The sequence below is a fragment of the Filicampus tigris genome, chromosome 8 (assembly GCF_054856515.1).
Source record: "Filicampus tigris isolate MCC_2025a chromosome 8, RoL_Ftig_1.0, whole genome shotgun sequence".
In the NCBI taxonomy this organism is placed as follows: Eukaryota; Metazoa; Chordata; class Actinopteri; order Syngnathiformes; family Syngnathidae; genus Filicampus; species Filicampus tigris.
In genome coordinates this window covers 15,629,853-15,653,042 of record NC_141224.1, presented here as the reverse complement: position 1 = coordinate 15,653,042, position 23,190 = coordinate 15,629,853, and the positions used below count along the sequence as shown (strand labels likewise).

At 38.2% G+C, this 23,190-nt stretch overlaps 1 protein-coding gene across 1 annotated transcript in view; it reads right to left on the bottom strand.

Annotated features, from left to right (window-relative positions):
* The window catches only part of cdkal1 (CDK5 regulatory subunit associated protein 1-like 1), a 209,470-nt gene that overhangs the window by 45,387 nt on the left and 140,893 nt on the right, over nt 1–23,190 (bottom strand). Inside the window, exon 11 of the mRNA XM_086037970.1 lies at nt 3,219–3,399. Within this exon, the coding sequence (XP_085894096.1) occupies nt 3,219–3,399 (181 nt within the window). The remainder of the gene's footprint in view (nt 1–3,218; nt 3,400–23,190) is intronic.

The following is a 23,190-nucleotide window of genomic DNA, read 5'->3' as shown; positions in this document are numbered from 1 at the left end:
GTGGGAATGCATATATCATATTCTGGAAAAAAATTTGTTTGGGTTGACTTCCACTTTAAAGAAATTGAATTGAAACATGTAGTTTGCCAGGGGCCCATTGCTATGAAGGAAGCCATTGTACAAAGCAATTGTATTCAGATCTGTATAAATAATTTTTTTTGCTGATCCATTCATGAAAAGCAAGCTACAGAAATCAAGTTTGGAAAAAAAGTCTCATTTATTATAAACGGTTTCTACAAGCTGGGGCATGTTTCCACTGTCTAACTTTCAGTCGTGTTCTATGGAAGAAGGGTGTGAAAGGACGCCTGCTTACATCCAACCGCTGACAATAAAATTCGGATGAGACCGATCCGACAGAAAGAAAAGCGAGCAGAAAAAGATAAGAAACGGAGCAGCTGTGCAGTTGCCTAGGGATTGATCCCTCTAAGACGTACTCAGCGTCTCCTCAGAGTATCAAGTGAAGGGGGGGACAAAGGGAATGACTTATGAAGACGCTCCACATGAAAGAGATGTGTCAACACTTTGATGGTAAAGAGTGAGAGAGTGTAAATGCGAGAGAAGATGGAACATAACACCAGATGGAAGGTGTAGCATAGAAGGTCACGCATGAGAAAAAAGGTCAGGTCTATTAGAAGAAAAGCATAAAAAATACAATCATAGTTGTGTCAACTATTTTACACATACTGTACATGTCGTCTCCCTAACATTCCTCTAAGCCAGGGGTGGCCAATTCCGGTTCTCCATTGCCGGCATCCTGCATGCTTTATGCGTCACCCTGCTGCAACCCACCTGATTCAAATGATCAGGATCGTTATCCAGCTTCTGCAGACCTTACTGATTATATGATCATTTGAATCAGGTTTGTTGCTGCAGGGAGACATAGAAAGCATGCAGGATATCGGCCCTCGAGGACCGGAATTGCCCACCCCTGCTCTGATAAACTCACCAATCAGACGTTGCATGCTACTCGTGGGCAGGTCACACAAACCAATTCGTTTTAACTTGTACCATGTGTTTTGTAACAAGAACGTTTTGAAATGGCTTCAGCAGATCCGGATGTGGAGTAAGGGGATTTAATTCCCAAGAAAAATAGCACGTCATTGAGAGTGTTTCAGGTTTGAATCAGCAGATGTCAGAGATGCCAGGTGGTCCGATTTCTACGTATTTTGTTACGGCCAGTTGCCATATGTTCCACTGCTACAGATAAATTGAAAATATTCCGGAGAAGAAATTTTGCACCGTGAATTCACTTGAACGGCCCAAAATCTACCTGAGCTATTTTTAGAACAAGTCTGTGGGCTACTCATGTGGCCCATCTGGTGCCCACAGGCACCACGTTGGTGACCCCTGAGCTACAGCGCTACACCAAGTGTCTTCAAGTGTGAAAAATCATCTTAAGAACCATCTAATCTACCGTATGTTGATGCCTTTGATAAGCAATTTATGACACAAATGTAAGATTTTTAATACTTTTAGAGTTCAGGGATCCCTTACAGGGGAATTTCTTTTTCGGAGGAGATCCCCCTAGTCTTAAAGCCAACATAACTACCATGTGCACTCCTAAATGTCATGGGATTTTCAACCAAAAAATGCATTACCTATTGAAGTCTGTCACTGCCTTTCATATTCATCAAATGGAATGATTTATTGACATGTTAGAAACTTTTTACCCGACCCATTTGCTTCCAAGCCTTGCCGCACATGTACAACTCTACATGAGAAAAGGGCATGAGAGAGATTAGGTTTCTGTGATACACCACAGATATATCAGAGTTTTTAACTGACTCAAAGCTAAGGTAGGGGGAAGTAATTTTGTGTATGTTTGAGATGTATGTTGAGAATCAATGTTCTAAAATTCAGTTGAATTTGATCACAACTGCAAGACCTGTAGGGTTTGGGATAGGTGCTTGACTGAGAGATGTCTCATCCCGTCAGGATTAGTAATATTAGAATCTGTATAGAAATTATGGACACGACAGAACTGGAGCAGGATTTGGGGATTTTAAATGACAAGAGGCAGGCATGTGTTTCCTCTTAACCCACACAGGCAAATTTATTGAAGTGTGGAATTCTAATTTCTGTGCATGCACACATTAGGGGGAAATGTCTAACCTGAAATAAGAACATGCCACTCCTCATATTGCAAACTTCAAAGCACTTGAGGTTTGGATTAAAGTTGGATTAAAATGTGTTCTTTAATTTGGTGGCGTTTGTAGTGTACATTCCAAACTTCAGTTTCAGTGGGAAAGGTTTGCTGTGTTGTTCTTTCCTTGTTGTCTTATGACGGCAGCTAAATGAACATGACTACTTGATTAAGAACGGATTGTTGCTAACGTACAAAAGGATCAATCAATGTATCAACAATATCATATTGTGCCCTCATTTCATCATGAACTAATGTGGCTCTTAATAATTTGCAGCAACCAGCCAGAGGCGCAGTTTAGGCCCCAACAAGTTTGCTACCTTATCGTACTACCCAGAGGTGGGCATTCCGTCAATAGTGATGGAAGGTGCGATGCCGCTTACACACCGTAGCGAAAAGTGAAGCCACCGGCAGGCCTCTTACTTTGCCACTTGCAAGCGAGCCTAACTTGAACCAGAATGTTTCAGAAACTGGAATTTTGACCTTAAGATGAATGTTGACTGCATGTAAACGTAGTCCTTGAAGAGTAAAGCTTGTGTTCGGTCAGACATCATTCATAATCATCCATTTAGGAGCAGGAGAGGCAGGTGTGTGGTTAAAATAACGACGATGGAGTGACAGACTGATGATGACAGATTTAGTTGGCTTGAAATAATGACGGACAGACGATAACAGACGAGTGGCCCAGCCGCTGATCAATGACGGATAGGCAAAATTTACCGATGTGCCCATCTCTGGTGCTTAAACAATTTAAAGATGCAGGCGTTTCCAGGTGTTCATCTGTCACCAGGCTATGCTTGCGTGCTCACTTTAAAGCATAGAAAAGCATCGTATATTTTTTATCTTACGCGTCTCTTATCTTTTTTTTTTGCCATGGACAATTTGTTAGTATTTACCAATAAAGAGCCATGGTAAAATATGTGTATGTATAATATTTACAATACATACAAGAGTAAAGTGATAAAGCCCCCCTATAAATTATAGTGCTGAAATGATGCATACTGGTCAAGACAAATTCTCTTAACAATTGAATTGTCCAAATGCATGACTGTATCCTCTCCTTGTGTGCACTCACCATATGTGGAGGCACTTGCTCCATCTTGGCGGCTGGTGTACCAGGTCTGGGGTAGAACTGATTGATGAAGAGACTGGGGAATCGATAACATTTCACCAGGTCTACAGTTTCTCTGAAGTCTTCCTCTGTCTCTCCAGGAAAGCCGCAGATTATATCTGTCGCAATTGTTACACCTGGGACCCTGAGAGAGAGACAGAGACGAAGCGTGTGAGACGATTCGGTTTAAATTAATGACTGCAACATACAATGGGGAAGCTGACCATGAACATTTTCAAACTAGAAACTTTCATATACAACCACAATGTAACCCCTCTCAGAATCCTCCAATTGCTTACAAATGATACTCGTATGTGTAAACAACAAACAAATGGTTTCTGACCTCAACCCCATCAGACAACTTTGAGATGTATTTGAATAGTATTAAAACACCAGGAAATAGGAGACAAAGAAGATCCGTTACAGTTGGGAAAAAAATAAACTGAGGTTTGTGATCGACCAACATTTTGCCATCGCCGTAAAACTAAAAAAAGTTCTAAAGAAGGGCAGGGCTGGTCCCCATGGACTCATTCGGCCAATCAAAACCTAATTTGGAAACCTTTAGCCAATTGGTTGCCATTGATTATAGATCTGGTTGCTCACTGGATTAATTGTAGCCGGGAAAAAGGAATAAATGAATTGATTTGCTCTATGTATTGTGTTTGCATTGGCAAGTGTTGGACAGCATGTGGAAGAAACACAAGGCCGGATCATCGGTGGCTCAAAAAAACAGCTCTCGAGTGCATACTTGACATTACAGTTTTAATGTATGCTGTTTTCACATGTTGCAGTTTTAATGATTAGCTCAAATCCCAGAGGCATTTGGCCTCATACCTGATGGCTAAATCAGCTGTCAATTACCACAAAAGGGCAAAATTAGCAATAGGAGAATTCTTACACAAACAACAGTTAGAAGACAATAGTTAAAGTTGACCCAATTCAATCACGTGATTGGAAATTGGGGCCGATAGCGGTCTGCTGCAGCTGGCTTAAAAATGACAAACATTAGTAAACAGCTACTAGACATGGTTTTGAAGTAATCGTTTGAAAACAAATTTCATTGATACAAAACCTTGTATCCTATGCTTTCTGCTGGCGCAATTGTTCGTATTAACAGGCAAGCATTTTCAGCAGTTGTTACTTGAAGCGGAAGTCAACCCAAACATATTTTTTTCAAGAATATGTTCACAGCAGGGCCACTAGTTGAAACACGGCATTCTGATTAATTTTGCGTTTGTGGAATATAAATTAAGCAGCAAAATGCACTCGTTTTTATCCATCTTTGGGGGCGGCCATTTTGTCTTCAGTCAACTGAAAATGACATCATAACTGCTCACAACGACCAATCACGGCTGACCTGTTTTCTGAATCTGAGCCGTGATTGGTCGTTGTGAGCAGTTGTGATGTCATTTTCAGTCGACAGAAGACAAAATGGCCGCTTCCACAGATGGCTAAAAACGAGTGGATTAACACTGACTCCACAAACACAATATTTATCAGAATGGCCTGTTTCAACTAGTGGGCTTGCATAGAACCTATTATTGAAAAAAAATGTTTGCGTTGACTTCCCCTTTAAATCCCACTTTCCCCATTTTTTGTGTGTTTAGGACACGTTGGGTCAGTACAGTCATGTTTTCAGTGGTGCTACAATGTTAAGTATTGAGTATTGACCCCATGAGAGCTAACCTGAACCTAGATCCTGAAATGGGATTTTATCTGTTTTCATTTGTCATAAAAAATTAAGTTACTTCTTTGAAGTGGAGTTATGTGTTCTTGTTTTACTTCTACAATGTTGCAGTGAAATTGATTCATTAACTATTTAAGATGTTTATTTTGTTACTGCACTAAGTGGACTTTCAGATTTTAGTATTTTTAGGTGAGGATATTTGAATGCACTGTAGTTTGTTTGCATTATTTTGTGGCGCACCACTGACATGCAATGAAAAGACTGTATAGTGGAACCGCGATTTAACGGACTAATAACGTGCTGGGGTCATTCGTTAAAGCTGTTTTTCCATGAATGTTAAGGACTTCTTTGTTTGGTACTTTTTTTGTGGCCTAAAATCAAAAATTACTGTAAAAAAAAAAAAAAAAAAAAAAAAAAAAAAGATAAATAAAAAGCTTGGAATCTTTGGAACAGTTTTATTTTCAGAACAGTTTATTCAAACTTACGTTAGTGGTGCTTGGGGTGGGAGCAGCCTATCACTTATATGAGCCGCGAGGTTACCTTTTTACACCTCCGTTATACGATTGGTTGCCATGAAAAACAAAAAAAAACAAAAAAAACAAAACAAAAAAAACAACAGTATATTGTACCAAAATATCTATAGCATATGTTTGAGAGATGTGTAAACAACAAGCGGCCGAGTAAACTACAGCCATAGATATGAATAGGCAGATAGGCCTACAACCATGCTACATGGCCGCCACATAGGAACATTTGTTGGCCAGATCTAGTCCGTACTGTTTATCTGTGACAACACCATCAATCAAAAAAATACAAAATAAATAAATTTAAAAATCGATCACAACATCCCTGGCTTAAATTATGAGAGACTTTTTGGCATTCCAGCATCCTCAGTTTGAATTGGAGGCCTTTTCTTCATTTTCATTATCGTACCATGCTTATATTTCAATAAATAGTGAGAGAAGCAACTAAATAGAAATTATTTTCATCTTAACTATTGCTCACCGCCATTAAGTGATCAAGAAAAAGACATTGAGTAAAGAAAACATAAAAAGTAAGGGTCACCCCAATCGACATCTTTGATCATCTTTGATTACATTAACTTCCTGCATCTGCAAGCTCCTGATAACCCCTGACCTATTGATGAGTTCCAATTGGCTGATGGTCATTAATATTAACCAATGGCCTTCAGGCACCACCATCCTTGATCTCTGAGATTTAACTGATAACTTCCCTAAAGAAAGGAAAATAAAATGTGGAAGGCAAGAGTAAAAATAAATGTGTCACCTGAGCATAATTTGACAAATGATACTCAAGTTATAACTTTTATGAATAGATGAATACATACACACAGACAGTGAATAGGTGGATCAGCAAGTACTGAACCGTATGTATAGTAAGATTTTTTGCATGGTTTTTAAACATTTTTAAACATACTGCCAGTTTTTAAACCATCTGTACTGATATCCTTAGAAGCAAGAGAGCAATTCAACATCTTATGAGGATATGTACCAGTAAATTTAAGAAAATGAAAAAGACAAACAAATTATATTTACATCTTTTTTTACCCATCAGTACAACAAATACAACCAAATATAAGATAATACAGTGAACCACTTTACAGTGTTGAGTGAGTGCTTTTGCAGGTACGCAAAAAACAAATTGTCCCCCTCAGTGATATAATGAAGAGCCCTTAAAATATGGACATGATCATTGCTACTTGCAACTGTGCATCATCTTAGATGAATAGTTTTGTATTAAAAACAACACAAGACACAAAATATTTAACCATCGAAAAAGTTGCAGGAAGGCAAATGTCTTTTGCTAACAACAACACCAATCTGGCAATATTTAAAACAGCAAACCCAATTTTATATTAGCATATATTTAAGTAAATAAGGTAAATAAAATACATCCAGAAAAAAAGCCTAACAATAGAATGTAAAACATATAACAACAGTGCACTAGTTTGAATCCCTGACTATTTCTAGAGGTATAAACAAAGTGCCCCCTCTGGGATATTGAAGTCAACTTGGATTGTAAACGATAATTTTCCAGTAATGCCGACACATACCCTGTTATAAACTTTTGCCACTTTCAAACGTGTTTAACAACAATACTTATCTGGTTTTGCCATGATCCAGATAACCTAAATAATGATACAAGAAGATGCAAGCGATTGCTTTACTTGCGTCCTGAGGCCTCACTGCTGGAAGTGGCTGAACTGCTAATGTACGGTATGTACCCTATGTAGCATTAGCCCATACGTAGCAGCACGTACGTGTGCTGGCAACAGTGGGTAACAGGCTCCGTTCAAATATTTATTATGTTCACACAATCACTTGCGTGGTACTTCTTAGAGAGACTCTGTGCTCTATGGATGGCTAGGCCCGGGAATAGGGCCACTTGACACGGTCTTATCATTGGATGATGTGGTTGCTGTTTCATGGTAATTTACAAAAATCACACACATGTATAAAATCACATTCATATATAACTCTCACTTGAATGTGGCATATCACCCACTTAATGACATTTAACAGCATCTGATTCATGAAATATACTCATTCTTCCAAAGTGCACCGATTAGCAACTTTATCAGCAAGAACGTAGCAAAACAACTTATGTAGAAGCATGACAGAGTACAACACAGGACTGGTTTAATCAATATTTACTTAAATGATTATTTGCTGTCTGGAGGCTTTTTGTAATAATTTAGTCAAAGCGCCTGAATGGTGAAGATGCTTTCGGGTTTGAATCGCTTTATATATGACTTGTTGTTGAACCAATACAATTTTACATAACAGTAAAAGCTCACTTGCATTAATATTTTGGAAGTGCTATCATAAATTAAAGAGTGATAAATTAGCACTGTTTACTGATATGTAATATTCTTGTGACTGGAGCATATCAGCATATTGCTTCAAGCTACTCTATTCAGTGGGAGGGGAAGTAAATAAAATTACTTAATAAACATGCATATTTTTCTTTACTTTCTTTTTTAACTCACCAAGGGGAGTTGTTTTATTTGCTGTTTGTAGCCTTTGGTGTTGGGGGCGGTTGCATTCTGCCGCCAATGTGACATTATTTTACTAAGAGCATTCACACCTTCCATGGACAAAAACGTACAAATCCGGCCAAATTGTAAAACAGCACATGGAGATGGAATACTGTAAGAAATATGTGAAAATTGACTTTTGTGGATTAGGTCGAGGCTAAAAAAAAAACACACAACACGCTGTCATTTTGACACCTTTGTCTCTCCAAGATCTAAGGGTGACAGAGGTGTGATGTGAGATCATAATGAACGAGTACCACATTTGTATCCTCCTTGTTAAAATGAGATAGAAAGGAAGGTAACATGTTGTTGTTACACTTTCAAAACCAGAGTGGGAGAAACAGAGAGATGGAGTTAATGATACCAAGACAAGAGGGGAAATCAGGACACGCGCCATATGAGTTTGCAGCTTCAATTTGCTTTCAATTAAGTCAATAGGGTGCTATTTTTAAAACTGGCAACAGAACTTAGATGAGGGAATAAACTTTTGTCAGTGTGATTTCTACTGCATTGTATGATATATACAGTTGAAACAAGAAGTTTACACATACACTATATAAAAGGACGTACATTTTTTTCCCTGACTGCCCGACATGAAATCAGACTAAACCTTACTTATTTTAGGTCAATTAGTACTACCAAAAGTAATATTAAATCATTCATTTAATATATATATATATATATATTTTTGCTAAATGCCAGAATCATGACAGATTTTTTTTTTTTTCAAGACAATTGTTCATTACGTTCTTTTAAACCCAACATTTACCTACTAAGCCATTCAATAATTGGTGAAAACCCAGATGATGGTGTCATGTCTTTGGAAACTTCATCTGAATCTACCATTAAGTTAAAGCTTGAGTGCAAATGGGTATTTTGAATGGACAATGACCCGAAGAATATAGCTAATATTAATATTAGGGATTAAATGAGTCCTTAGTAATTCATGTATCTTGATTACAAAAAATATGTATATTTTTTTCTTTTCCACCTTGGGGAACTGTTAATTTGGTGTGCGTCACAGGGTAGTACGCTAGGATGACAGCGTCTCGGTGTAAGCTTGCCCATATTTGAAAGTGCTCGCGTTGCACGCAATGCCAAAGTAACAAGACACACACACGCATACACATCAAGCCTTATAAAACAGGTGTGCCTCAGCGGCCACAAGTGCGCACACACGTCTACAACATTAAGCATCATAAATCAAGTATTTCACTGCAAGCATTGTGATAATTAAACACATGGCTTAGCTTTGGAAGGGTTGTGGCGGCATGTAGGGAGGTTTGTGGGGGGCTTGGACTTTGGATTCACAAACAACTACGGTCATTGTTATGGCGCTGTGAGTTACGGATGTTTAATCATTTGTTATTTTTTGATCGTGCATGACGTGCTATGTGTATCTGATTGTGTGTTGCGCAGCATTGGGCAACCTGATCAACCCTCACTCACTTTGCATCAGCTCAAGCCATGGGTGTTCAGTAATGATCACAGTATTTTTTTTTTTTTTAATTCATTTAAATTAATAACTGACTCTACCTTGGCAATAAAGACTGGCGGGACATCACACATGATGCAAGTTTTAATGCCCAAATTGAAGAACATTTCTCATATCTCGCTTCACAATAATGCCACCAATCAAGTGGAATTATTGAGCCTTCAGATATTCAATATAAGTACCAGTACCACCTGTCTGAGCTGCCATTGAGAGAAAAATCTGCTCATAGTAAATGAAAGTCTATTAATTAAAATGATAATCACACCATCATTCCCCATCTGCCTATAAAAGGCTGAATTAAGCCTAAAAAAAACACACCATTGTCTTCTGCCTATTTATTCTCAACTCTTTGTTTGCTGAGGCTCTTGTGTGTGTATTCCTTTCCATATAGTCAGTCATCCACTTCATCATATATTCAAACTGTGTGTATGCAGATGCAAGTGTGTTTACTCAACAGATGCCTGTGAGCGGGTCCCCCATGATAAGATAAAGGCAGGACCACTGGGACAGAAAAATTCGAAAAAAGACGAAAAGAAAAAAAAGAAGGATGGTATGGAGGTATAACAAAGCAGGAGATGGAAGGGTGAAAGTGAAAGAAACAATCTGGGAAAGTAAATATTTACAAATTCATCTGTTAGGAAGAGACCATGCTACCCATCTGTGCTGCATAGTGTGTGTTCTCAGAAATGCTAATGTGGGACACGGTGGGGCTGCTGGAGTGTCGGAGGTGGACAGTGAAGAGAGCGGTTCGGAGGTTTGTAAAATTTCAGCCTTGACGTAGTGCCAGAACAAACTCATACTAAGACGTAATTGGACATGTTAATTAACTAGAGTGTAGCAAAAAAGAAGCAGCCGAGGGGGACTGTCGTTGACTGGGTTCAAGACGATAGCCATACCAATTGTCTTTGTGACGCGAAAATGCCAAGCACAAACAATTTCATTTCACAGAATACTGTTTGAGCATTCATGAAAATGGTGACAGCGATATTTTTTTTAAAACTTCTATTTGGCTGGTTCAGGCTGATAGTGCTGGGTGCCATATCAGAATGTCAAAAGAGTTAAATGTACACAATTACTAGACATGAAATGCATGGGTTTAGTCATGCACAATGCATGGGTTTGCACAGCAATCTGGCAGCGGTGGCTCAAGCGTGGGGTAATTAATTAAGTAACTTATTTATTTACAAATAAATTAGACTGGTAACACAGTCACTTGCAAAATATGCAAATCCTCCAATACAACAAAAGCACAACTGCTATGCATGCCCATCTAAAAATTGCTGACACTCATTGACGCGCGGCCTTAAAGTGGGAGTCAACCTAAACATTTTTTTTTTTGCAGGCTCACAAGTTGAAAGAAGGCATTCTGGTTAATATTGCGTTTGTGGAATATGAGTTAGGCAGCAAAATCCACCCGTTTTTAACCTTTTCAGGGGGCGGTCATTTTGTCACTTCTGTCGACTGAAAATGACAACACAGTGGTGTTTGGTGGTTTGTGAGGCCATGAAGATATCTGAATGTCACTGTTTGAGCAAGTTGTCTCACTGCGATTGGATGACAAACAAACATATTAAATGTATGTAAACGTAGTCAATGAAGTCACTCTTTCCAGGCCATGCATCAAGCATTTTAAAAATACACTTGCGCAGATTTCTTCCTAAATTAATGCAACCTCTACCGCATCGTCCACCTTCACTCGGCGTGGACACTGAGAGGGCTGTCTTCCCCGACCGAATCGAGTCATGCTGGAAGCTGCGTGGCTTTCCCATAGTTACAAGATATGAACTATATGCACGGAATGGGTGTGGCGTATTTCCGGTAAAATCTCATAAGGCATCGCCCTTTCCGGTCATTGTTTTGAAGCCGTTTTACTTCAAAGAATATCTATCGATTGTCAACGTATTGGGGTATTTTTCTGGATTATTTTTTAGTGTGGTTGCCCGAATTCGTGAAGAAGAGGCGAGAGGACCGTACATCGAGCTATCACTGTTGTGTGCCTGCTGATATGCAGGTTCTACGTGGTCTTACTACACCTTGATGAGCAGCGAAGGCAGTGGGTTGTTAACATTCGTTCCTTGTGTTGATCATTGCAAAGAACTTTGCTTCACACTAGTTTGTAATGTTAAGTTAAAGTTTGCATTATTATTTATCATCGTACTATGTTATACATATATTTTTACTCCATCATCTGGCTCATTTGGTTTAAATTACTGATGTTTTTTTTGTTATTCGTCAAATTTTATATAGTGAAAAATAACAGTTGAATTTTTGTTCTTTTTAGATTTAATTTTTTAACTCATTCACTGCCAGACATTTTCAGATCCTCTTTTACTCTAACGTTTGAAACATTTTGAAAAAAATATAAATAGGTTCCTGGGATTGAATGGCTGGACTGTGGAAAGACCAATAAATATATCCATGGCAGTGGACGAGTTTAAAAAGTTACCATTAATTCCCACAAATAACAGAAAAATAGTACAGCAAGTTTCTTTCGAGATAATTGAGGAGCTTTTGAGCATGGGGTCGCTGAAGGGGACAATGCGAGGAAAGGACTTGTATGAACAGGTGTGTAAACGCTGCATCTTGCATATTCATTAACACAAACATACCACCTGGATGAGAGGTATTTTGCACATTTGAAGGCAGAGCCCTCAGTACACACAGAGAGTAAATCCAGTTGTTCATTTATTTGCGTGTGCTTACACACAACACTTTAGTATATCTGGCCCAAACACTCTATCCACATGTTCCTGGCCCGGCCGGCCCCCCTGTCAAATTTTAGATCTCAATGTGACCCACAAGTCCAAAAGTTTGCCCACCCTTTTTCTACATAAAACAACTCACAGAGGCAGACTTAAATGTCATCAGTGTCTTCAGTTTCTCTGGTTTACAGATCTTTCAAAGATGTGATCAAGTATATATGTAGAAATCAACACACTTCAATCAATCAATACACTTAAAGTTGACTATAAATGCTGCCTCAATTACAATGAATAATAAGCTCTATAAAGATTTATTTCCTGGAAGTTATTAATTAATGCCAGTGATGCTCTTTTCCCTACGCAGTGATCTCCAGCCTTCCCCTTACTGTTGTTCAACCTCATTATCATTATTTCTTTTTTAAAGAAAAAAAAGTTTTGTACTTCCTTAGAATGAAGGTTTAAGTGATATAAGACAACCAGTGTGACTGCCATATATCACCCATTTATCAATCACTCATTTGCATTTAAGAGAATGTATTTGAGGCTGATGGTTCTTTCCACATTGAACCGATAAGCAGGAAATTGGAACGAAGGTAGCAGAAACAAACGTGGACAGAATTTGCATGACAAAGCGCTTGGCTGATTTGAACAGAAGGACCGTGGGTTTGTCTTGAGTCTAAGTCTGTGCTGAAGTATAGTAAACATAAAAACTGTGTTGAAATATTGTAAACACTAACACAATTAGATTCCTATCATTTAATCTCATATGAAAGTAGTTCTGTTACAATGATACGCTATAGAATTTAATAGGCTATATTGCATGATATACAGTGTCAGAGCTGCCAACCTATATAAATTCACTTCTTGAACTATATATTAGTTATTAGGGGTGGAACAAAAAACGCTTAGAACCGGAACTTTTTTAAAATTATTATTAGTCAAAAGGTGCGAGTGCAACGAATCGAACCGAATCAAATCGTTCCATTTTGAAATACGGATATGACGAAGAATACGGATCGAATCGTCGTTTATTGGAGAGGTATATCCATGATATATATATATATATATATATATATATATATATATATATATATATATATATATATATATATGATAGATATATATATATATATGATAGATATATATATATATGTATATATATATATATATGATATATATATATACATATATATCATGATATATATATATATATACATATATATCATGATATATATATATCTATCATGATATATATATATATATATATATATATATATATATATATATATATATATATATATATATATATATATATATATATATATATATATGAGGAGTACTAACCTCACTAAAATCAAAGAATTGTAATTGGAAGAAAATATGAATGCTTCGAAGAATCAATCGCAAAATTACTCAAATATTTTCTTTGCAGTGACATTCCAAAAAATGCATAATGCACACACATACACATGTAGATATTTTGGAAGCAGCAGTCCCCAGACCTTTTACGGCCACTGGCCATTTTCATGTGAATTCTTCATTTCAAGGACCAAAATAAAAACACTCACCATTAGCTACGCCTCACCGAGCTGTGGCCGTTGAACATATTCCGACAAGTATTCTGACACTGACAGTATCACAACAGGGTGCAGTGTCATATGGCGTTTGTTATTTTATGATGGATAAAAATGTCATTAGAAAACAGCTGTTGTCTGCACATTGATGGACAAAATGGTCTGCCAATGAAGCTTCATTTTGTGTGGCTGCCCTTGTTTGTCGGCACTGATAGGACTATTAAAACTAGCAGCGATCAGGGTGAGCCTCAAGACCAGTGGTGCCAACAGTTTTTCAGCATACAAGCTTCTTATAAATTGACCAAAGTCAAATGATCTACCTTGTTTGATTATTTATTTCCTTAATGTATTTATTTATTTATCTAAAAATATACTTAAATTATTTATATGTACAATATATACAGGTGTACCCTGCATAACTGCATGGACCCACATTGCTCAATACATTTTGTCTTTTTACTTTACTCTGATGACTAGCAATGAATGGAATCAAGCCCAAGATGGAGTCTGGGTAAGAGCTGCTGATAGCGAGCTGTGCGCACATCAGTTATGTTGGAAGTTTTTATCAATGGCCCGAAAATGCCACTTCATATTTTCCTCATTCGGCGGGCCAATAAGCACTTTGTGCGGACCAAATGGACCAAACCAGTAATTGTAAATCATAATTAATTTATGTCTGTGCATTTTCTTCACTGTCAATTTGAAATATGTAATATGTAATGTCCTGATTTTGAATAAAGGGATGGAACTAAAACATGTTTATTTTGTCCAATTCATTGATTAAACGACAAACTAATGGACAGATTATGACAGAACTAATTGTTTGTTGCACCTCTACAGAAAACATTCACTTATTAAGATTACCACAGCTTATTTACCTCTATCTAGAATTCATCATGACTTTTCACTTTACAAAAAGAAATGATCCACATTCTGCGTGGATAGAGGAATGTTAACTGTGGCTTGTTGCTTTCAGCAAACACAAGCCATTTGTCTGGAAACCTGCAGTGCAAAATAACCTCTGCGCTCGTGTGCAGTAAGTCATTTGTAAAGATCAAGAGAAGGAAGGGAGAGCCACATGAATAATGTTCCCACTGGAGTCATCAGTAAACTTTATCATTTAATGAAAGGGCCTGAGCAGAACTGCAGTTCAATTGAACTCGAGCGCACATGCAGAGACACGCATGCTTCATTAAGCGGGGACTAGATTTCTCCGAGCACACAAGACCAAAGGAAGCAACGGACAGACAGACGATGTGTGGATGCAGCGATCATCCTGCCAGCCTGTGAGCTTCGCACTTGATTTCAATTCAATAAAACCTTTACTGACGTGATTGCAGTGCCGCACTGATCGCACCTGGCCTGTTATCCAAAAGGTCAGCGGACAGGATAAATGACGAAAAACTTTTGTCAAACAAATGTACGGTTGTGTAGCTCAGAAAGAGTGAATCTGCTTTTCTTTTGCTAGTGAAACAAAAATATGGTAAAAAAAAAAAAAAAAAGAAGACAAAAAAATACAGTGAACTCAAATTTCATAGTTAAAACCTTCAAAGTATGATCTCATGTCATTTAAAAGTAATCTTAAAACATTATCCTTACAAAAATACTCCGCAAGTGTGAGGATGCTGGCGTTGGAGAGTATGTTGCTGTTTTACAAGACGGTAAGCCTGGTTCACACGGCAGGATAATTAGCACGATGTTAGCACAGAACCTCCCCTCTTGACAATCCTAAGGTTGCCCCTATTATCGTAATGGCTGGCTCTGGCTATTCCATTGCAAGAAATGGTCCATCGCAAGAAATATTATATAAAATATACTTTATTTTCCGGACTATGAGATGCTACCTATTTATTAGGTTTTGAACCATGCGGCTTATATAAAGATGCGGCTATACTGTGGATTTTTCTTCCACTGCTAGGGGCGCTCTAACCGGAATTACAATACAATACAATACAACTGGATGTGACTGCAGGTGGAGGAGTTTAACAGGTGAGGGCGCTATGCACTAGGTTATGAATTAGGTGGTATGCGAAATAAATTGTGGACGTTAACTGACAAACTAGAGTGTCAGTGGGCAGTGAAATGAAGATAAGTACTTTATTTTCTCTTGGTTCTCTTCCGTTTTAATCAGCAAAGTGGCTGCCGTGTTAAAAGGCACTGTTAGGAAAGACTGTTCAGGTAACATACATGTACATTTAAAGTTCAAAATCATTCTGTAAATGCAGTAAATATCAAATTTTTCAACATATATATATATATATATATATATATATATATATATATATATATATATATATATATATATATATATATATATATATGTGCAGCTTATACATGTTTTTTTCTTCTTTTTTTTATAGAGTGGGTGCTCCTTATATAAAGGTGCGGCTTAAAGTCTGGAAAATATGGTATATTGTATTATTTTTAGTGCTGTCAAGCTAATTTAAATTATTAATTGCAACATATGTGCAACATTGGTGATTTTTCAACTACAAATTTCTACGAAGCTTGTAACAGCGTAATATATTGGAATTAATGCGGGGGGAAAAAATGTATATTCCGATTCAAAGACTGTAATAGCTTCCTTTGATCCTTGAATACCATCCTTGAACAATACACCGAAGGCATAACTAATATGGTATTTGAATTTGGCTTTGCAAAGTGCGCAAATTATTTTGGATTTCCCCAATGAGCCGACAAGTAACTTTTTAAAGTAAAGCTATGTCTTTGTGCCAGTGATTGGCTGCAAAGTGAGCAGAAGTCAGCTGCCACAAGAAGTAAATAAAACTGAGTTAATCAAGTACATTTTTTTTAACGCTTTATAAAATTTAAATTAATCTCCTAAATTAACACTTGAACTTTGACAGCCCTAATTCTTTTCCATCTACAGGTATGAACACATGGCCGGCCGGCAGGACAGGCAGATAGAGAGAAATGAACTTGACAGGAAAAGTGTTGAAATTGCATGGGGTAAAAGTGCATTCCTAAGGCCTTAATAGCTTAGCAGCTAGACGTAACTTAACCTGCAAGCTTACTGCTTTGGCGGCACGGTTCCCTCCCCGGTAGACAACAGAGTAAAGGAATGCAGAAAAACAAATGCAAGCAGTGAAGTGGCAACGAGGCAGTGTTGTCCGTCAGTTGCAATCGAGCTCAGTGGTCAAAAACGACAACAGTCACACAAACACACACATGCCAAAATCCTCGCACGCAATCTGCGTGGCTGACATGATGAGAGTGAGAAACCAGCGGGTGAGTCACTCAGTGAAACTTGAAAAGGTTTTTTCATGAACCCGAGTATGAGCTGCTCTGGTGTTTTTCAGCATGTGAACAATAAAGACAGTTTACCTGCGTATATTAAGTTGCCATGCTGGCCCGACAATTTTTGAGTAAAAATGACTCAAAGAACAGCAACCAAAATGCAGTGTCATTAGGACACACTTAGGCTTTTACAACTACTTTTACCAGTTATGTATAGTAATGTATTGTATATGTATGTGAGTATGACCGCTATTGAAATATTTAAAGCAGCATATGACATTGGTAAATTTTGCATCAACACAGGAGATGACAATTACAACATCAGGCATTTCAAAAGGACATTCTATCTCACTGATCAATTAAAAAGAAGCCATATGGAGTAATCTTGAACAGTGACGACACACCAAATTAGTATTCATCGCACATGTGAGCCATTCATAGGTGCAACACTATCAGTTGGAGAGGCCAATGAAGAATCGCGCTCCGAACGCTTAGCTGAGTGTCAATGGAACCAAGTACATCTGTTTTTCTGCCTCTCTCTCCATATGAGAGTGTGGGCTTTACAACAACAAGGACAGGTAATGGGTGTCTGAGAAGAGAAAAATCAATTACACCACTTAATGAATGAATTATTTCTGGTAATTAAAGCTTTAAGACTCTTCTCTGTGAGTGTGCGCAAGGATACAAAGTGTAATGAAGTGTCAATAAGACAAACACTTGGGCATGTAAACATGACTTATGTTCTGTTTCATATAAACTACTGCAGTTTCACTAAGTATGTACAGTAACATATCGTTGCTGTCCTGTGAAAAAGACATATGTCCAATTGTGGAAATGTTTATAATTTTCACGTTAATACAATGTCTGTAACGTAGAAACACCATTCACGTAAAAATAAGAAAACATTTTAAAAAGGGCATACGCGTTTTTCACAGGCCAGCAATAATATGTACCGTATTTTCCGGTCTATAAACCGCAACTTTTTTCCTAGATTTTGAGCCATGCGGCTTATAGTCCTGTGCGGCTATTCTGTGGATTTTTCTTCCACCGCTCGGGGCGCTCTAACCGGAATGACAGTACAATTCAACACAATACATTTCCCATTAACTGGATGTGACTGCAGGTGGAGGAGTTCAACAGGCGAGGGCGCCATAGACTAGGTTATTGCATTAGGTGCTGTAATGCTTTGATTTGATGTTTTCCTAGAGGTCCCTGAAGTACACATGAATGCGACTGGCTGATGTTACGTCTGTTCTGTTGTTTCGATGTGAAATGCTATTGTTGATTTAGCACGTCGTCGTGTGTTGGATTGGCGGACTTTATTAACATAAAACAAGACAGCTGCATATGTAGAATGTAGTAGAACAATAGATGGTGGAGTGTGGTGGACATTAGCCGACAAACTGGAGCGGCAGTCGGCAGTGAAATGAAGATAAGTACTGTTTATTTTCTCTTAGTTCTCTTCTGTTTTAATCAGCAAGAATGTTGCGGTGTTAAAAGGCACTGTTAGGAAAGAATCTGCTCAGGTACATACCTTTACAGTTCACAATCGTTCTTTAAATGCAGTAAATATAAAACTTTTCAACATAGATAGGTGCGGCTTATATAAAGGTGCAGCTTATTTAATTTTTTTCCAAAATGTTCTTAACATAGAGTGGTGCGGCTTATATAACGGTGCGACATATAGCCCGGAAAATACGGTAGTTTGATTACTAAGGCTGTCACTATTGAATATTTGTAGAATCGTTTTTCTTGCATTAAAATATAATAAAGCACTTTTCTTAATGTGTTGTTTATTTGGTGTGGTTACTGATGGTGTAGTGGTACACACGCCTGAGTTGTGTGCAGGCAGCGTGGGATCGGTTCCCTCTCAGTGACGGTGTCTGTGTGTGTTCCCTGCGACTGGCTGGCGACCAGTTCAGGGTGTAGTCTGCCTTTCGCCCATTGTCTGCTGGGATAGGCTCCACCACCTCCCCGGAACCCTGTACAGGATAAGCGGTTTGGAAGATGACATGTTCATTTGGTATTTTTTAATGATTAAAAAAAAACCCTACTAAACAATATCACACGGGTGGGATTGATGTACTCACCAACCTTTTTGAAACAGATTCAGTTACTATTTCATTTTTTGTTTGTACAAATGTCTTATTTTGATTAAATAGAAAAGATAATCAGTCTGCTTTCATAAAAGACTACAGAAATCAGAGAATAATTAGTGTTGAGAGGCTAAAATCAGAGATTTTGGACAATTTTAAGTTAAAGAATGGTTCAAAAATATTTGATTATCAAAATAATTGTCAAGTAATTCGATAATCAACGAGTCATTTAATCGATGAATTCTGACACCTAATGTATACTATTTAACTTTTTTAAGGCATCACTTGAAGTGGATGAAGATATGCACTATATACTGACTGAGTGATCTGATTTATATTTATGTACTGTATATACGTATATATAACATACACAGGATGCATGAAAAGTTAATCAGGGTAAATAACTAAGTACTTTGGATCAACACGTGATCCAACAAGAGCAAACATTGATTACAAAGTGAGTATTTATGTCACATACTTGTAGGCTAAGTTTCTGTCTTTATATTGCCTTGCATCGTGTGGCGGAAGGGGAGCAAAATAATTGAGGGGTAAATTGTTGAGAATTCCCGCCAGTGAAACCGGGCCAGACCTGCCTTCCTTGTTGCTCTTGCTTCCCGCCTGTCTTCCCTCCACACGTTTCCCTCTATTTTTTTCTCTCTCCTATCTTATCAACGCTTTTTTCACTTGTTTTCTTTCCGGGCCCCAGGGGAGAGTGACGCCCCTCCTGCATGCTATGCCGGTGAAACATTAGCCTCATCTGATACCTTAAACCTCAAAGAGTGTGACCAGTAAACCAATGAAGGCATGTCATCAGCAACGCCCACGCGCACACACACACACATGCGCACACACACAAAGCAGTCACGCTACGACTGCATGTGTCCTCTTGAAACACAGGGAGGCTTGATATCACCCTGTCACTCCTTCTGACTAATAGAGATGACTAACACATGAACACACACAGACGCTACACAAACACAACCATCTTGGAGCCGTTTGGAGCCAGTCACTACACTCAAGAGACAGACAGGCAGACAGAAACACATACACACACATGCAACGTTTATCAACACATTCAATCAACAGTCAACAGCATCAACTCTGCAGACAGTTTGACACTGCAAACAATAATGTCTAACATAGTGTTTAGCAGACTGCTGTTTGCTACCTACTTTGTACGAATGTGACAACTAAAGTGAGAAAAGAGAGAAATAATGCCTGCGTTGTTTGGCCACAACCGGGCTTAGGGTTTGGTTCCACATTTTCAGAGAATGCGTTTGTTGTAACTACAATGGATAAGGTAAAGCAAAAACACCATAAAAGTTGTGCCAACTAAATTAAAAAGGAAAAAAAAACATGTTAAGCACATAAACAACACAGGTGCCGGTCCGCATTAGTGTAACAAAGTTAGATTGACAAATGATATCAAGTCCACATTCGGCAAACTAACCTAAATCTAAACTCCAGCATGTTCTTTTATGTTACCGCCATGTTTATGCTAAAGTAATAGTTTATTGAGAGTTTAAAACGATCACAATAGCGATGCTAATTTCCATTAGCCCGTTTTGCAGCGCATTAGGCTAGCGGGCTTATGTTAGTCTAATGAAAATAGCTTTGATGCTGTGTTGAAAGAACAATTATGTCAAAGTAAAACTGCTTAAAGCAAGAACACTTTGCCCCTCATTTGGAGAACTTTTAGCTACATGCCAAATTAAACACTGCACCTTAATGTATGGCAGAATATGTGTAAATATGGGATAAAACGGGAGGGGGGGGGCTGCCAACCTTACTGTAGGAAATAAAACAAAGCAACAAAGGAGGAAAAATACTGCTAGTGTCACCACAATGTGCTACGATAGAAATATCACTTTTTTCAGCATGATAAAGGTGCGTGCTTGAGCTATGTGCAAATTGTATTTAATAAATGGGATAGTTAACACTTCTACATGTAGCTCAACAAAAGTGTATTAACAGAAAACACTTTTTTTAAGTTTGAAAGCAACTAAGAATAGTCGAGACTGTGACTGAGAAAATGGGCCCAATATTTGTTAAATTAAGCCACAGAGGCTAAAGACTATTTGCAGTTTATTGTCCAACCATTACGTTATGCTCCTGAAAACACTTCACAAACATTGCTGCAAGATAAAAAATATATATATCAATTGTAATATAAAAATGTTTTTTTAATTGAAAATGTGCCTTCTTCACACTGATTGCAATTGTGTACTTTATGTAAAAAAGCAGCCTCAAACAATGAATGGAAATGCATAAAAATCTTTTTGTGGAACAACTAACAACCTAACACTGAAAATGTTTCAAAAAAAGGAGACTTGTAACTAAATCCCCACATACAGATTGAAAGGGTTCCCACAGGTCACATCAGAGGTTAAGAGTCACTGTTTCAGTCATCTACTGAGTCTCACATATTCATCACCTGTTGACCTAGCCAACTGATCCACCTTATCCCCTTGGAACTATGAATGCAAAACACCCCATAGGTCCTGCAGATGCACACATATTAAAAAACCCCAAATGTAAAAGTGAAATGCTTTTTCCTCTCCTTTCAAGCCTTGTCGGTTCATACTGGACTCGCCAGTAATAAACCTCAATGAGAACAGGCAAAGCTGCGCCCGAGTGAAGTCAGCTTGTCGTCTTAATGGAAGCATGTCCATGCCTTAGGCTGGACAGACATTTCAGAGGTCAGGAACAAATAACCTTCAGGAAAACCGATCTACAAAGCTGACAAGAACCAAAGAATGCCTGCTAGCCACTCTTCAACAGACCCCCCCCAATCATCAATATCTTCCTGGTAGCATAATGGGTAGCCCCTCAATTTCGGCAACTAACAGCCAACTAGCCTTGCAGTTCTGCATTAGTACATAACTCTGACAGACTCTCCCCCTTTGCGCGCAGACAGCAGCAATCAACCCTCAGACACTTACATGTGTTTCATCTTTGGCCCCTGTGGTTCAGACACGATTAATCCAAGGGAGTAGTTGAGGGGGGGGGCCGGGGGTGAGGGGGGGATCCACTCTGATCATATAATAAATGACAAAATAAGTGTGGAGACTCTTCTGACCATGTTCACTAACTGTGTAACCGCTTTATTCCACTATAACAGGATTTTCTCCATACATCATTACATAAGGGCTGCACTTCATTATTTGACTTTAATTGATAGAAGCGGGAAGAAAATGGTGAAAACAGTTGGCCGATGATGACAAATTGCCAAATTTAATGAAATAATCATTCCACTTACAGTGTGAATTATGTATGGAGAAACACTTCTTGTTCTGACAGAATTGGAGGAATGAGTTATTATGTTAAGGGCAGAACATTTAATGTAACAACATTTCTCTGCAGGGGATTCCCGATCTGAGAACAATGGACTTGGACATGATGTGAACTTTTACCCCTCTTATGTAAATAGACATTCTACCTAACACAAGAAAAAGCTTCCAGTCTGATGCAGTTTAGTTGAGCATTACCTTTAACAAAATCTATAACAAGAAGCTTATTGTAAAAAAAAAAATTATCACTATGTCACTTAATACAGCATTTGTAAGATTTATTGAGACCTTGACAAGTGTACCTATTGGAGATCAGGAGCGTGTTGCTTATTTTCTTGGTTTCACACCGCTGTTACAAAACTTTCAAGGATCTTATCGTCCCTTATTTGTAACTCCCTCATCTAAATGTTTTTTAGACGCCTTTAAAGTGGAATTCAACCCAAACATATTTTTTTCAAGAATATGTTGTATGCAGGCCCACTAGTTGAAACAAGACATTCTGATAAGTATTGAGTTTGTAGAATAAGATTTAATACACCCGTTTTAGTCATCTCTGGGGGCGGCCATTTTGTCACTTCTGTCGACTGAAAATGAATTCACAGTTGCTCAGGACTCAGGTAACAACCAATCACGGCTCACCTGTTTTCTGAAGCCGAGCCGTGATTGGTCGTTACCTGAGCCCTGATTAGTTGTGATGTCATTTTCAGTCGACAGAAGTGACAAAATTGCCGCCCCAGAGATGGCTCAAAACCGCATGGATTTTGCTGCTTAACTCA